This window comes from Ictidomys tridecemlineatus, chromosome 5 (assembly GCF_052094955.1).
Source record: "Ictidomys tridecemlineatus isolate mIctTri1 chromosome 5, mIctTri1.hap1, whole genome shotgun sequence".
NCBI classification, from domain to species: Eukaryota; Metazoa; Chordata; class Mammalia; order Rodentia; family Sciuridae; genus Ictidomys; species Ictidomys tridecemlineatus.
In genome coordinates, this window is record NC_135481.1 from 78,275,081 (window position 1) to 78,291,914 (window position 16,834).

General features: G+C 39.0%; 1 protein-coding gene across 1 annotated transcript; it reads right to left on the bottom strand.

Moving 5' to 3' along the window:
* Window positions 1-1,900: 1,900 nt before the first annotated feature.
* Pax9 (paired box 9) lies at window positions 1,901-16,032 on the bottom strand. The gene is given in 4 exon segments (XM_040276508.2): window positions 1,901-3,335; window positions 12,225-12,367; window positions 15,206-15,849; window positions 15,851-16,032. Coding segments are annotated over 4 exon segments (1,224 nt in total). The 3' UTR covers window positions 1,901-3,080.
* Window positions 16,033-16,834: the final 802 nt, after the last annotated feature.

Genomic DNA, 16,834 nt, shown 5'->3' on the forward strand with positions numbered 1-16,834 from the left:
CTGAAATGATGCTACTTCAGTAATGAGTCAACAAAAATATCTACATGTTCTAGATGAAACCTGTTATGAACTTCTACTATGGGATATTTCTACTAAGTAACTCTTCTACCAAAGCATTCTGAAAATAAAAAGTAAAGATAGCAGAGTAATTATTAGTTTTTATTAATTTAGAGCATTTGAAGTATAAAAATAAAAGGCTTTTTAACATACTGTATATACACACACAGCCTTCTGTTGTACATCCTTTCCAAGGTGATTTTTTAAATTTATATTTCAGCCCAATATTCAATAAGTGGGTCATTAAAAACAGAAAACCAAGAGAAACAAGAATGTGTCTATGTTGCACAACTGCATTCTATCCTTGCAGGTAATACTCTTGCATACTGTGAGAGAGCACTATATGCACAGAGGCCATGAAATTAAATATTTAACCCTGCCTTGTGGACAAAATGGAAAAGGATTTCCAAAGAGTGCATTTGCCAATTTAATATCAACCCTTCACCCTCTAAGAAACAGAGGAAATGTTAACATTAAATAATAAGAATCATGTTTAAAAATTAAATAGTCCTAATCCCATATCCCATTCCATTTTCCTTCTCAAGAGTTTTTAAAGTGGCTTCAAATAATAATTTACTTTGAATAGCAAATTGTATTTGGACTTTCTGTTGTCTTTTTAAAATTATTCCATTGGAATTTATGGTTGCTAAAAACAAAAAAAGATGAAGGAAGAGAAATGAAAACTTTGATATCACTAATATTAGATTTTTTAAAATAAAGGATCCAGAAAATCATAAATAACAATAACAAGAGATTAATTTAGATAAAGAAAATAACATTTAGTTTTGTTTCCATACAACATTTGATATTTTTTAAAAGATGCTTAGTAGCCACCTAAAAACATTTGATAGAAAATAATTCTGTGCTTTTTTTGTCAGTTTTGCTGGACATCAGGTGAGACCTTGTATGGTATGGTTTTAAAGTCTCCACCAAAATATTGGATAGGATCATTGTTCCATTTGGTTTATAGTCTATTTTCTCACCAGACTAGGAACTCCAGATGTCAATTGGAGTTTTACAAGATCAAAGGAAGACTATGGCCCTGAGAGTTCATCTGCTCTTTCTGCTTATTCTTCTCAGAAGTTGTAATCCTCTGTTTGTAGCACTAGACTTCAGTTGCTTTAGAAATAAATGCAGTTCAAAGCTCTCTATAAGTTATCTGCTGCTTGCAAAAAAGCAGTTCCTAGAACATTACTTGTATGTCAGAAATCTGCTTAGTGTTTACAACCTAGTGATTTGAAAAACTAACTGATCTAGCCATCTAAGTATTAAAGGAAGCCATGAAACCTATGAGGCAGAACTGGATTGCCATGTCGCTGTGCACAGCACAGATATGAAGAAGTTGAAATCACTCAATGAATGCATCTTTAACATCCATATCTAATGAGGTGCCCTTTTAGTTATTGCACAGAATTAATACCAAAAAAGCCCACAATATATTAATTTTCCAATAGATGAATTGTACCAATGTTCTAAAAATGTATTTTAAAGCCTATATTGCCAAGCAGGAATAATTTCCTAAACAGAAGGTATAAGAACTGTAAAATTGTACCAAAGAAAAATCAATTGTTTCAAAATACAACACATAATCACATGCTCACACACACATATATCCCACAGCTCTATTATTAACATTAAAGTGAAAAAGAAATTGGTCTAGTAAGATTTGTCAGTTAATCTGCATCCTATAATTCCAGAAATGAATAAAGGGAATTCATTAAAATTAAATAGCATTTGTATTTCTAATACCACCACCAATTTACGTACATGTGAAACATGTTCTGTACAACAATGTAAACTTCACAGCAAGCCATTGTTACATTCATTAGAGCAGAATTTTCCATTTTCTTTAAGGTACAACATAATTTTGGGCTGTGATTGCTGAACACACAGGTAAGCCAACAATAACAGTACAATTTAGTTTCACAGTGGTTTTCTTAACATAAAGTTCATTTTAAGTGTCTTTGTAAAACATTTCACATTAAACTTGTTTCTAAGTGACTTCCTTTAGAGCCTTTCTCATTCAGATATTTTCCACCCCCTTATCTTTATATGCTTGGCATGTGTGTTGTTTGACTAGAATACAAAATGGGAGACTAGCTTGTTTTATCTGTTTTTTGAGTCCTCTGCTGTAGAAAGAAAGTGTCCTTCATGATGCTGAAGCCTTCACTGCCCACACAAAATTTGGGGGCAAGTTGAGGTCCAGGAGCCCAAGAAGCCCACCACCAAACAAAGACAGAGACGTTGCCAGAAAGTCACCTTTGCAAAAAAGAAAGAAAAACAAAATAGAGAGGAGATAGGTTTGGGGAGAGGGGGATATCCCATGGAATGAAGACACAAATGCACCACCCAGAGTCCATATTTACAAACTAATAGAAAATATAAACATTACTGTATTTGGAACCAAGACAAAACACCAGGAGCTAAATTCAGAAATTGCTTGTGTTCTACATATTTATCAACAAAATAGGTTATCTCTTAAAAATAAACAAAGGATCACTCAAACAAGTCAATTATTGATTGGTTTCCTAATGGTAAATTAAGGCTTACTTGGTCACCTTATTTGATTAGAGGGTGTAGCATAACTTTCTTTTCTACATGTGTTTTTCTTTATTGATTTTGCAAAATCTCAACAATTGCACATTTCAAAAGTTCAGGTTGATTTAGAATAAATATACATGTGTGGTTTTACCAAAGACTAGTTTAAAAGTTCCTTAAGCCCTTTGAGGGGTGTAGATTTCTTCACTACGTTAAAACAGTGTGTGGGCAACACAAAAGTCTCATTCAATCCTTAACGTTGCTTTTGTTTTTAAATCCTAAGTCGTGTCAGGTTTTCTGCAAGAAAGAGGTTATGGCAAGAAATATTTAAGTGTCATCAGCACAAAGGATTCGAGTCTGTAAAGCCAGCTCTCCAGGCAAGAAGGGTGGAAGGCAGGAGGGGTGGGATGTGAAACCTGGGAAAGTGGGGAGGATGTGCTGAGAAGGGGAGACCCGAGAGCAGCTGCTGGAGACGGAATTTCTCATCAGAGTGCAGAAGCGGTGACAGAATGACTACCTTCTCTGGCTGCCTGCATTCCCTTGAAGGCCAGCGATGCCGGAATGTCACAGTTGTGGGGGGACAGTGGGGTGCCACCCGCATGTTGCCACCCATGTCCAGCAACGTAACCAGAAGGAGCAGCACTGTAGGTCATGTAAGGTGACACTTGGGCTGGGGTGGGGTAAGGAGCCATGCTGGATGCTGACACAAAACTGCTCACAGCTGGGAGACCGTTTGGTGCCTAAGAGAAAAAGAGATGAAACATAATCACATTTTTTGTAACCCACAGGTTCTTAGAAAGAAGCAAAATATAAATTCTGAGCAAGCTAACAATATTATTACTATACTTTTTGAAGCATTTTTTTTAGATCTGATCTGAATTAAATTCTAAAGGCACTCAAATAAATGCTACTTAAATAAATGAGGCTGAAAAGCAAGATATTATTCTTTCCACAAAAGTGTTAAGGAAGCTACAATCAGAAAGTTCACACTATTTGCTTTTGCAGCTTGGAAATGTAGGAAGGAGAAGCAGGGCAAAGAAAGAATTAATGTTGATTAAATACTCTCAGAAATCTGTTTAGCTGTCCACACTGCCTTTGTCAACTATCCCAATGCCTTGGTTTTGTTTGGTTCTTTTGTTGAGGCATTTGTGACTGGCCTGGTTGGTATAGCTTTCATTTCCAGTAAAAAAAAAAAAGGCACAGAGTATGGGCTGTCACATTAGAAATACAAAATTAGCAAGACTTTATTTCCTTTCTGATAAAATTTTGGAAGAAAATAAATAAAAACATGGGCCATATTTTAAGACATCAAGTTGAAAATGCTGGTTGGACAAAAGACACGTAAAATCACATGTTTTGTCTTGCAAGTGTTTTGTTTGTTTGTTTGTTTAATGAACACTGGGATTTTTTTTCCAAAATTTTATCAGAAAGGAAATTGTCTAGCCAAATACAAATTAATTGCATATGCATGGCTTTAAAATTGGAAATTTTGCTTAAAAATGTTTTGTGCTCAATAGTATGAGTTTTTAAAACCCATATGAACAAATCTCTTGAAATTAACTTAGATCTTTGTTTGAAAAAAAAAAAAAATCTTTGTTTGCAAACAAAACGCAACAGCCCTGGCAGGCAAGCCTGCCTAGAAACCAGTGCTCTTCTGGCACCCAATAAATTATTGTTGGTATCGTTACTATTAACAACACCAAAAACACCCTGATTTCTAATCCCACTTCTGGCATGAACACTCGGCACTCTTCTTCAAGTAGCTTATTTTTTTTTCTCCTCTATTTCTACACTATTTAGAGATAAATAATGAAGCCTATTTCCTGGTCATGACATGAATGGGCTAACACATTAACATATTTCCTAGTGGAAATATAAGTAAATATGAGAATTCAATTAGAAAACTCAATTTAATTCTTAAATAAATCAGACAAGTCTTAGTTATTTTATCCAATTCAATTATAAAACAGAAATTGTTGTTTTTTATATTTTCCCTTTTTTTCAGCACTGGGATTGAACCTAGGGCCTTGCACTGCTAAGCATGAGCTCTTACCATTCAGCTTCATCACTCGCCCTGGAAATTGTTTTATATTTAATTTACTTGGCTATTATTTTCATTTTTACACCTGTGGGAATGCAATGGTAGGGTCTCAAAAAGTATGTTTGCAATGAAAGTGTGTGTGTGTGTGTGTGTGTGTGTGTATGTGCGTGTGTGTTGTAGTAGTAGTAGTAGTAGTAGTAGTAGAAGAAGAATATATACGTGGGTGTAGTTGAGCATTTCTCATGAATTTCTGACAAAATAAGAAAAAAAATATATTAACTTTGTATCTTGGGTTTGGAAGAACATACACCTTGGTATTCTTCTACTTGTCAATGTTTACTCTTTGAAAAATGGGGGAAAAGAAAGGAAATTAAAGTTTCTTGAGTGTCTACTGTGTCTTAGGCACCAAGAAATATTCAACATATATTACAGAATTATGAGGATTAATGAATTGTAAACTGTTGGGTTTATCACAATTACAAGATAATATATTATGAATATGATATAATGTTCAATTGAAATTAAAATATATTTCAAGGGATCCCAAGAAAGATGCTGCATTTTTTTTAAACAAAACACAGCATCATTAGCAAAGAAACCATTGGGTATCACCATTGGGAAAAAAAAAAAAAAAACGGATGTAGATGGAAGGATTTATCCATTTACTCCAAGCCAAGTGGCCAGTCCATGGCCATGAATTAAAAGAATTTATCGCCCCTGTCTGATGCAGGGTCTTCTGTAGTGCATCATGCTGGTTTTTTACTGGAAAATTAGAAGACAGATCCAATTAATATCAAACTAGACTGTCTTTTGAGATGACATTTAGTAAAAGATTCTTTCCTCTTCTAGAATTCAATTCTCATTGTTAGACTCTTTTTTTTTTTTTGCTTTTTTAAAAAAATCCTTTTTTCTCCATTTTGAGAATGACTAATTATATCTCAAATGGCTAATTTTATCTCACATTAAGGTTCTCAGAAAATGAACCAGATAGTTATCAATCCAGCATTTCATAGAGATTATAGTTTTAATCACTTTTCTTCAGAGTTTCCCCAATAATCTGAAAGAAATTTAGGTTTAGAATGGGGTCATTCCAATAGAATTACGGAAAGATGTTCACATCTATACTTGGCCTTCTCCTAAGGTTAATTAGTATTTAATACTATTGATCAGTGTGCACCTAGAAAAGTAAAATAAGAATGTTAAGGCCTGGTAATACAGCTCAGTGGTAGAAAGCATGCTTGGCTTGTAAAGACCCTGCATTCCATCCCAAGACACTGACCCTGGAATATAAACCATGCTAAATATGACTTTCATCTTAGATAATGCTCCTGGAACTTAGGGAAAGCAAAATATCAGACTTAGGCCTTACCTTCAGGTACCTTACTTATTCCATGACTATATTCATTTATCAAGCAAAAAAAAAATACTACCATTTTATACCTTTATGTCCAATTTCTCATTCTTAGCATACCAAACTTTCTTTATGTTATTATTCTACTAGTATTAAACACTTCAAAGTTCTCTAAAATCTACAATCTTTATTTAGTGTCACTTTATTGACAGAATCCCCTCTGTATTACAGAAAGGGTAGAAAGAAAAGCTCAAAAAGGGGTGATTTCTTCTTGCTTAGTGTTTGCTTTAAAAAAATCAACCTTAGTATAAAAGCAGCAGTATAAAAATAATAACCATAGCTTTTCCTTGGGTTAAATAACGACCTAGATTAGGGGAGGTCTTAACTTTTCATTTTACTTTTGAAGTTCAGATTTAGAAATTTAGAAAAAAATGAGTAAGCAAGAGAGAACAACTGGCTTCAAAATGTACCTGCCTCCTGCCACCTACACTATTCATTCATTCGAATGACTCAATAAACACATCAATTTTCTCACTATTAATTTTGAAACATGACATTAGTAAAAGATATAAATCTCTACTGGGTAAAGTAATTGTTATTTATGAAGCAATCACTGAAAGAGTAAAATTTTCCACTGCAAAGGAAACAACTACAGGTAGCATTGATGTTTGTTTATTCTTTCGAGTAAAAGAGTACACGACTTAAACTCCCCAAATCTGTTTAATGTTTTCATTGAAGGGCATGTAATTAATCTGAAAAGCTAGCTAGCTGAGCACACTACCAAATGTACACCATAAATATAGTGGGAGCAAACATGCTAAATTACTCTATTTAATTGGATTGTAAATATGATTTATAAATCAACCAACATATGGAATCCCCAGGGAAGAGTAAACAAATTTTCCAAATGAAACTTCAGCAATGGGCATGTAATGGAAATCTCATTTTTGAAAATGACTTTGCCTAAATATTTAATAAATAAGACTTCAATCCATCAATTTATTTTTCGTGTAGATCTTCTATGGGAACCTTGAGAATTCCTTACTCTGAAGGACTATGCAAGGGCCTTCCCTATAGCATATTATCTTCTGCCTAATTTTGAAAATAAGATTTACTAACACAATGAAAAACAGACCAAAATGCATACCCTGGAAAAAATAAGTTATTTTCTTTGTGGAGTATTTTTAGGAAAAGACAACTTTCATCACACGAACATTACGGGAAACAGTCTAAAACAATATTTAAAATGAAATGTAGTTCTGGTTATGGTTATCAGAGAAGAATGAAAGCATGAACTTTCATTTCACCTGTTCTAAAATATGAGAGAAGTAGATTTTTCAGTTTTTAAAAAGTAGTTTTAATGAACATGTTGAAAAGCTATGTCAGCAGAGGGCTAGATTAGAACCTGTTCAAAGACGGGGACCTGCCTTAATTACCTTGTATCCCCATAAAATAGAACACATCTTAGACATTTTCTAAACTCAAGTTACTATAGATTTGTGAAAGCAAAAGATGTGGTAGTTTAAGGACAAAACAAAAAAGCTAGGTACCCTTTATCACAGAGCTAACATTACACTTTAAACAAAATGAATAAAGTTGTTTAAAAAGTAAACAAAATTTCTGAACTACACATTTCATTATTGGATTTATGATTATTCCATTTTTTCCTCTTTTCCTTCCAAGAGGAATTGCAGTAGTATCCAAATACTTGTGACCATAGGGAGAGGGGACTGTTATGATAACTGGCAATTAGAGCTTATAGTTTATTTTTCAAATTTGGGGAACTGTCCGCTCAACATATTCTCTCTTGAAGAAAACACAAATTACAGTGCCAGAATCTCTAGCCCAATCTATCATCCACTTATCAGCACTGGTCGTCTCCTTCTCATAAAATATATTTACCTTGGCTTTATGTTAAAGTATATTTAGCCACAATGAAGTTGTACTTCACCTAGAATTTCAATATTGATATCATAATCAAGAAAAGTTTCATATCTGCAAAAAAGCAAGATGCTTTTTTTAAAAATCATTTTCCTAACTATTGTTCTTCCCTTGTTAATTCATTATGTAATGACCTACTAAAACAAACCTGATAAAATGAAATGATGGTTACAAATATGGTTTTAACATTCACCCACAAGGATCTTAATTATGTTTAGTTATCACACTGCAGAGCTAAATGTCTCCAGGTAGTGGGAAGCTGCTGCACAGTACTTAAAAAGTTTCCAAATTTTAATTCTAATTTTTCTAAAATGTTATTAAAATTGGTATAGCCTTCAACAGCTTTTTTTAAAAGTTTCATTTTGTGTTTTGTTGACACAAAATAATTGTACAATTGATGGGGTGCAGTGTGGTATTTGGATACATGCATACATCATGTAATAATCAAATCATGGTTTTTAGAACATCCACTGCCTCAAGCATTTATTATCATTTCCTGGGTAAGAACATTAAGAATCTTTTCTTTGAGTTATTTTGAATAAGCTTAAAATTTCTTAATTATCCTTTTGATTAAAACTAATACTAGTTAAAAGTTAGCCAGGTCAAATAATATTTTTCATAATAAATAATATTACCAATTTCAAACACTCTTTATTAGTATTTGTCTAAGATTTCATTCTGTATAAAATTATAAATTATTTAACAAAAGTTAACTTTATTTGAAATGAAGAAAATTCAGTATAACTTCACTTCTACCTTCATGAGAACTATATGTCCCCAAGGACAGCTAGTTTTTAAAATAATGCACTAGAAAATTACATTCAGGATTCTGAGTACTATCTTCAATTCAAAGACAATTCAAAGACAATTTTCGCAAAGTGAATGCTTTTTGAAAATTTCAGATCATGTCTTTAAATTTAACTGTTCTCACAACATATTTAATTCTGAACTTTTAGAAATTCAAGCATTTATAGACTATTCTCTATTTCTGATATCTCAATTTGTAATTGGTGTTATATTAAAGCTACTGAGTTAACATATGCAACCCCAAAATGAAGAAACTGAAAGCTTGTAAATCTACCATTCAGATTACTTTAAAGGACCAGATAAGCAATAATTTTTTCTGAGAAAGTATATTCATTTGTAGAAAAGAACAATATAGTTACTTATAAACTGTTTGAATAAAACAAGGCATTAATTCGACAAGTTCCATGTAAAAGGGCAGATATAGTCCAACCTCTTGTTTGTCTCTTTAATGTTCTTTTGCCATTTGATTATATTCAATAGCAGTTTTATGCTTTTAACAGAACAGAATCAGTCATTAGGACCAGGGAACATTGTTGTCATTCAGAATTAGCTGAGATTAAAATGTCCAGCTCAATATTAAATGTAGGTGGAAAAGCTAAAAGAAGTAAATATTCTATCTTCAGAGATACTCAATAAAGTCTTCTGAATAATAATATGTCAATTAGGGTGTAGTGTTAATGTGTAAGAGAAAATTTTAATATTCTAAACTAATTTTTTAAAACAAAAGATATGTATATAGTTGCACAGTCCTCTTTCTATCTTTCCATGTAACTTAAAAACTGTAGATTACAGTAATCAATAGGATCCATAATTAGTTGCTAGTTTAGCCATTTGGTAATTTTATAGGGGACTTCTGAGAAAATGTGCTCTAAGTCCTGATTCTGAATTCTCAATTTCCTCCTTTATACACTAAACTGGTATAATATCATTTTGCATTATTTAATAACAACCATAAATGCCCTAAATTATTTTGGGCAAAAATTTTCAGCTTTTGTCAAAAACTTTCAAGTTTTGATAGTTATTCATACAGAGGGGGAAATGTTACCTGAGTTCACATTTTGATTGGAATATAATAACATTTTGAAAGATAACAAGTAAGAGAAATGCATACACACACATATGCTATACACTTCACCTTTGCATTTTTATAAGTGAATGTTAATATATCACTTTACCCTCAATGAAGGTAAAGTCCAAAACGGATCAAAAACTGATACAACCTAAGCTTATATGCCTATGTAGCCTATTGTCAGTATTAAGCACTATTTTAATAATCATAATAGACTAGTAACTGATTTACTTTTCATATTCTGAAATTCTGCATCATTTTAATTACCTACCTACATGACAAAGCAGAAGACAAGCATGTTACAATTCAGAACTTTTCAAATATTAGTTTGATTAAAATCATTTTTATTATGTAAAAAAAAAATAAAATGTGTTCTCTTAAATATTTAGAGCAATATGTGACCACTGATTTAAATCACTTGCTTTTGTAAAACTAACTAATCAATAATAAATATGATTTCAAATTCAGTGTATAAAAGGTAATCTATTTTAGTGTTCAGAATACATCGAGTGGATTATTTGAAATCATATTTAATTTTCTCATTTTAAATTAATTGACAGTTTGGTTTTGAAATGTATCATAAATTAACCATTTCTTCAATGTAAGTCAAAAGAATAAAATGATTTACAACATATGTAAGTCAAAAGACTAAAAATGAAAATAACTAAATGTTTTGGATTATAAGGCTGGTTTATACATAAGCTGGGTTCATCAACTACACAGAAGAATTAGAAACTTTTAAAACTATACTTCACAATATTATTCCAAGAAATGGTGAGCTAATAAAAAGCACTAAATACCTATTTAAATGCTTGCTACTATGTTCAGTGTTTTGTATACAATCTTTTTAGTGTTTGTAACAAAATGCTTTGACTTTTTTTTTTCTTGCTATGGGCTCTCTAAACAACGTGTATTATTTTAAATATGGCTGATTTTTAAAAGTCAATCTGTACCATTTAGAACATAGGTAATTTTTACTGAGTGCTTACTATGTGCCATACGGTTGCATCATCTCATTGAAGTCTCATAATATCTTTTGACGTTGGGACTATTATTTCTTCCTTTTAAAGATAAAGAAATGAGGGCCCTAAAAAAATTAAATAACTTGCTTAAGAAGTGGTGGTGCTAGATCAGAGCTTCTAACCATTGCACATATTTGATGAATGGTGAAATAAATGGGGCCCTTTTGTAAAAGAAAACGATAAACTTCCTTATAATATCCCATTGGCATTCTTTGCAACAGAAAGAGACTAAAGAAGAGGATTCTCCTCTTGCCATTTTCTGTGTGGTGTTTATCATGGGATAGCTGATATGCATTCTGACTCTGATTGAACGAAATCAGGGAGGAAAGAGGAAGTGGAAATGGGCTTTGTTAGAGAAAATAGTGACTAGGATCACACACACACCGGGCTGCCCCCCATGAATAAGAATAATACATTATTATTAATAATTTATTAATAATAAGTTTAAAAGCTGATTTTAACCTGTAAGAAAGCATTAAACTTTGTAAGCCTTCAAAATAATCAAACAAAAACTAAGTATTTTGAGGCTTTGAAGTTGGAGTTGGGGATTAAGAAATTTGCAAACCTACAGAGGTCTGCTCAAGGACACCTCAGTCTGCCTTCAAGTCCGGTTTTTGAGAGTTTCCAACTCTTGACTATCTTAGTGAGGAATTTAGACTCAGTCTCTTGGGGTTTCGTTGTGGTGATTCCTTAGCCTCCCCCAGGGGGAGGGGGACACAAGTGTTTTAAATTTTATTTTGGAGAGTTGGGGGTGGGACGGAGGGAAAGAAAAATTAAATGGTCCAAAGCCAGTCCGTATAATTTGAGGTTTTCTCACTAACCTCCCTTGGGAGAGGACGATGCGACCTTTAATCGGGAAACGGCAACTCTGTTAGGTTTCTCTGGTCTCTCTCGGAACCACCTTCGGGGAGCGGTCGGAGCTGGAGGTCCCGCCACAGGCGGGGTCCCGCAGGGCCGAGCGACCATCCTCCTGCGCCCCTGGCTCGGAGGCCGCGATCCATGTCGGGCGCAGTTCTGAGAACCCCAGGCTGCGAGGCCCCGGCCTTTAGGAAATTCCTTTTTTGGTTAATTCTAGCCCCTTTGCGAATAACGGAAGGGCTTCAGGCGCGGCCTGCCCGCGCTCCCCGGTCCAAACAGGCCTGAAAGCGCTTCCCAGGGCACACGCCCTGGCGAGCGCTCCTGGCCTCTGGCGGGCGCGGGTGGAGGGGTCGTGGCCTCAACTCTGCCCTCGGAGGCAGCAGCCTCTGTCCTGCCTCCATCGACTGGGATTCCGGCTAGTGGCAGCAGCAGGTCCTCAGCCTGGGTTCCTCTCGGTTAGGGCTCAGAAAGGGACCTGAGTCCTCCACCTCCCAAACCCCTCGGCGCGCGGCCCACCTGGCCAGGCCCTCGCCTCCTCACCTGGCCGTACTTGACTTCCTGCTCCAAGGCTCCCTTCTCCAGCCCGTTCACCGCGTGCGGAGCGGCAGCAGGGAAGTTGTTGCGGCCCAGGCTGCTCCACTCCTCCACCTTGGGGCTGTGGTAGGGGGAGCTGTCGCTCACTCCTGGGAAGGAGGAGAAGATGTCAAGCTGATGGCCTGCCCGCTTGCCCCCCTCCGGAGACGCGGCCGGAACCTAGCCCAGCAACCCGAGTGCTCCCGGGGGCGGGAAGAGGGTGGCCCAGAGGGTCCCTGTGGCCATCTGCGGCCTCCACCACTCACTGCCCAGGACCTAGTAAAGTTGTACTCGCCGAAGAGTAGGCCTCTCTGAGTCGTTCCACCCCTGCCTGCATGAAGATCGTTTGGGATTTTGGTGGGTTTTGCCTTTTGTTTTCAAGCAGCCCTGGATTTCCCTCCTCCTTTCCGTGGAAGAAATTGAGAATTTTCCCGAATGAACCTCATAGAAAGAACCTGTGAGGTTGAATACCTTTTTTCTTTAACCTGGGGCGAACTGGAGGGAGGTGACAAAGATCTGAGATTGTGGCAGTTTGAAAATGGAGAGAGGAGTGCCCTGACCTGAGGTACCTGGTTTGGTGTTCAGAGACATCTAGAAAAGTGCTCACTGCATTGTGGGGATCTGGTACTTATGTCAACAAATAGGGCGAAAGACCTGCAAAGTCCTTTGCAAACAAATACCTAAATGATGCACACAATACACATGCAAAATGCAAGATTTCCAACTTGTTTGAGCAAGGGACTATTCTTCTGTGCTCTCTGTACACATTAAATATATGAGGTTATATGTGTATGACTCAGAAATAAATTCTGTCGCTGACACTGTAAATAGCATTAGTGCCAGTGGCAGAAATATAGACAGTGTTTTTTTTTAAGTATAAGAGAAAATGAAATAAAAATGAAAGTAGAATCAAGTATTAAGAAAAGGGGGGAAGCCACCAGTTACCCTTTTATTTCTTGATGGAGATGCAAAGAAAATTATATAGTGTAAGGTGATTACCACAATATCGATTGTTGTGCATATTGAATTAGTGGCATCTTTAAGTGTCCAAATAAAATTTTAAAGGAGATACTTAGACCACAAGTGATGTCTTTTTGTTTCCTATTTTGGAGCTAGGGATTGAAGAGTGACTTTTGACAAAGCCACCATAGCTTAATTTTAAACACTTCCATCCAAAACAGTGTTTTAAAGGGGCGATCATTTCAAAGAAATTATCATTCTGTGTTTACAGATTTGTCTGAAACCATGTTGTTCAAAGCTGACATCCACAATCAACAACAATGAAAAGTTGTGCCTCTCCATGATCCTATACTTTCCTAATTGACATTTGGTCTGATTGTAGGATCCCTAGAGAAGAAAAGTTTTCTTTTCAACTCCATCAGCCTTTTTTCACTATGTCTCCCCCTTCCAAAGAAATAGATTGTGCTCCTAATTTTTGCACCAAGAGACTGTTTGGGTCCAGAACTGCCTGAGTTCTTTGCCTTTCCAGACAAAAGGCACTCGGTGGGCACAAGCCTGAAGTTATCTTAAGAAATTGAGATCCCCCTGTGAGCTTCCATTTCTGCTGATCTCACACTTTCCCATGAACAGGGGCTTCCTTTAAATGTCAGTGAGGTCAGTTTATCCTATAAATCAAGGGCAAAGTCTCTCCAACTAAAGCCCCAACTAGCTCCAAATAAGACAAAACTGGATTCCTGTAAATTCATGGTCAAAAAACAAGAAGATAAGAAATCAGGGCCCTGCTTTAATTGCTTAAAAAGGTAATTGTGCCAATGTGGTGGCAACAGCAAAAGGCAGGAAATAATTAAAGGAACTATTTCCCCCTTTCCTATTTAGTTTTTCCCCCCTCTGCACTTTTTAAACTTTATGCTTAGAAATTAAGAAGGTAGGCTATTTCTGCATTATTTAAATTCTATGTCTACCGCATTTTTACTTTCTTTTCTCCCTACCAAGAAAGAAGTTAACGCCTTTTTATTTATTTTTTAACAGCGCAGTAAAAGAAAACAAACACAGGTCTCCTGCGGAAGCCAGACTGAGCAGGAGGGCCCCGGGAATCGTTCTGACCACGCAGAAAGACCTCGGACTCGGCAAGGTCAGGGGTGAGAAAGGAAAGGAACAGTGGGGTGGCATCGCTGAACCCGTGCAAGAACTAGATACACGCGTCCACTTGTTTCCCGGGGACTAGGGGACCCTAAAAGAAAGGGGCAGGCTCCGGGGAAAACAGTAGAAAGGACGGCATATAATTTTGTCTGCGTCATATGCAGTGGTATTGATGTCTCTGTTAAGGTAAAAGTGAGGTGGGGGGAGGAGAAAGGGGAACCCGGAATCAGCTAAATGCAAGTTACAAAGTTACTAGCAGTAAGCGGGACCTCCGTTTCCGAGGAAAATGAAGTGAAGCATAAGAATGAAACCAATTAGGTGACATTTGAACTTCCTGCCTGAGCGAATTTGGCCTGATTGCCTGAATCCAAGAAGAATATTACAATTTCCACAACGTAGGAGACTGCTAGCAGTCACATCTAATCCCCCAAACAAGTTGCCTGTAGCGGCATCTGCCGCCGGCAACCTTAAGTCGGCTCGGGCCTCCAGGGCTGCGCCCCAAGTGGGCCCGGGCAGCGCTCACCAAGCCAGCCAGCCCGCTGAGGCTGCCGCAGCGCGAGGGGCGGGGGAGGGTGGAAAATGCGAACCATGTGTTGGGGACGGGGGATGTTATGGGTCTGGTAGTTTGAGATGAGGCTGGAGACTGTGTGTGGCAAGGAAACGAGGGGCGTGAGTTTCAAGTTAATGAGATCAGGACACCCCCTGGGAAGTCTCCTTACGTTTCCAAAGAAAAAAAAAGCCTCAGGTGGTGGGATGGACACCGAGCCCGAGGCCGCAGACACTGGGATCCCCGCGGGGGTGCGAAGACAGGCTCTGCACGTCCTGACGCTAGGTCTCTGAGCCCTTACCTTGGTCGGTGATGGAGCGGATGCCCAGGATGTCGGTGACAGAGTGCGAAGAGGGCCAGGTGCGCGGCATGGCCACCGAGCCGGGGATGGCGGGCACCCCGGGTGGCGTGGGCACCTTGGCGGCAGCCGCCGTGATGGGACTGGGGTATGAGTAGATGTGGTTGTAGGGAAGCGCAGGCTGCGGCGCGGGCTGGTGCTGCTTGTATGAGTCGTAATGACCCTGTTGGGCCAAGTTGCCGATCTTGTTGCGCAGAATGCGACTGATGGAACTCACCGAGGGCACGTTGTACTTGTCGCACACGCCGTCCGCCAGCAGGCGGTCCCGGATCTCCCAGGCGAAGATGCCGGGGTCCCTCTGCTTGTAGGTCCGGATGTGTTTCACTACGGTGGGAGTGGTGACCCGGGGCTTGCTGCCCCCGATGGCTCCGGGCAAGATCGAGCCTGTTTCATTGTAGCGCGCCAGGATCTTGCTGACGCAGCCGTGAGAGACCCGTAGCTGGCGGCTGATGTCACACGGTCGGATGCCCAGTTGGGCCAGTTCCACAATACGAAGCCTGATGGCGTTGGGCAGCGGCCTTCCGTTCACGAACACTCCTCCCAGCTGGTTCACCTCCCCGAAAGCTGGCTCTGCAAAAGGAACACACAGCGCGCGGGGACGCGCACCCGCCGCTTGGGACAGCCGCCTGCCACTTGGACTGTGAGTGTCCGGGGACAGAACTAACGCACCCACCCCTGACTAACCACTTGTACTGTCCCCAAACCATAGGTCCCCGAACATTGCCGAACGGCCCAAAACAATCTCGGGTCGGTTGGAATCCCTTTCTCATCCCTGGTGAGGGCGGCTGCTACAGGCAAGTAATGTGGCGAGACTCAGGGCCGCTCGAGTGCTGAAGTCTCCCAAGCAGGCGGGGAAATCCGTCTTGACGCCCGAACGCGCCCCTCCTAGCCAAAAGTCCATGGGCCGCTCCTCCCCACCACCAACTCGTCACCAGCGCCGCTCCCGGAGACCCGCGCAAAGTCTAGGGGAAGCTGGAAAGTTTTTGTTTGCTTGTGTGTGCGTGTGTAAAACAAAACTTGGGTTTCCACTGGAGCTGTAGAGCTCGCCAATGCCACAGCTCTTTTCTCTTAAAATCGGAAAATGGCACCAACAGAAACCCAGTAGCCAGCGTTCGGATTGAACTGCTGTGCGTCGCTGACCCTTAGCGTGTTCCTACAACTTGTAGGAACACGAGCAAAGTCAATAAGGAGAGTGTGAGCGCTCAGTGGCGCGCGCCCTCGCACTCCCTCCCTCCCTCCCTCGCCCGCTCGCTCCCTCCCTCCCTCCCTTCTCGGTTCTGACAGCGTCCCCCGCCGCCACTCACCCATTGCTCCGAACAGTACACCAACCGGGCCCCAGTTCCACACTCCCAGAAAAAAACTTTTCTCACGGCCTCAGTGGCCCGACCTGTCGCTGCTCCGGGTTGCTGGTACCTCAGCTTCTCCCCGGGAGGAGGAGGCGAGAGTGCAAAAGGAAGGAGTAAAAGGAAGTCTGTGCCCTGATGAAAGAGGCTTGAGTTCTGCATTTCAATCTAAGCAGTAACGTGGGCTGGGCTGAGTAGGGCCGGGCGGCTCCGTCTATCACTCACTAAG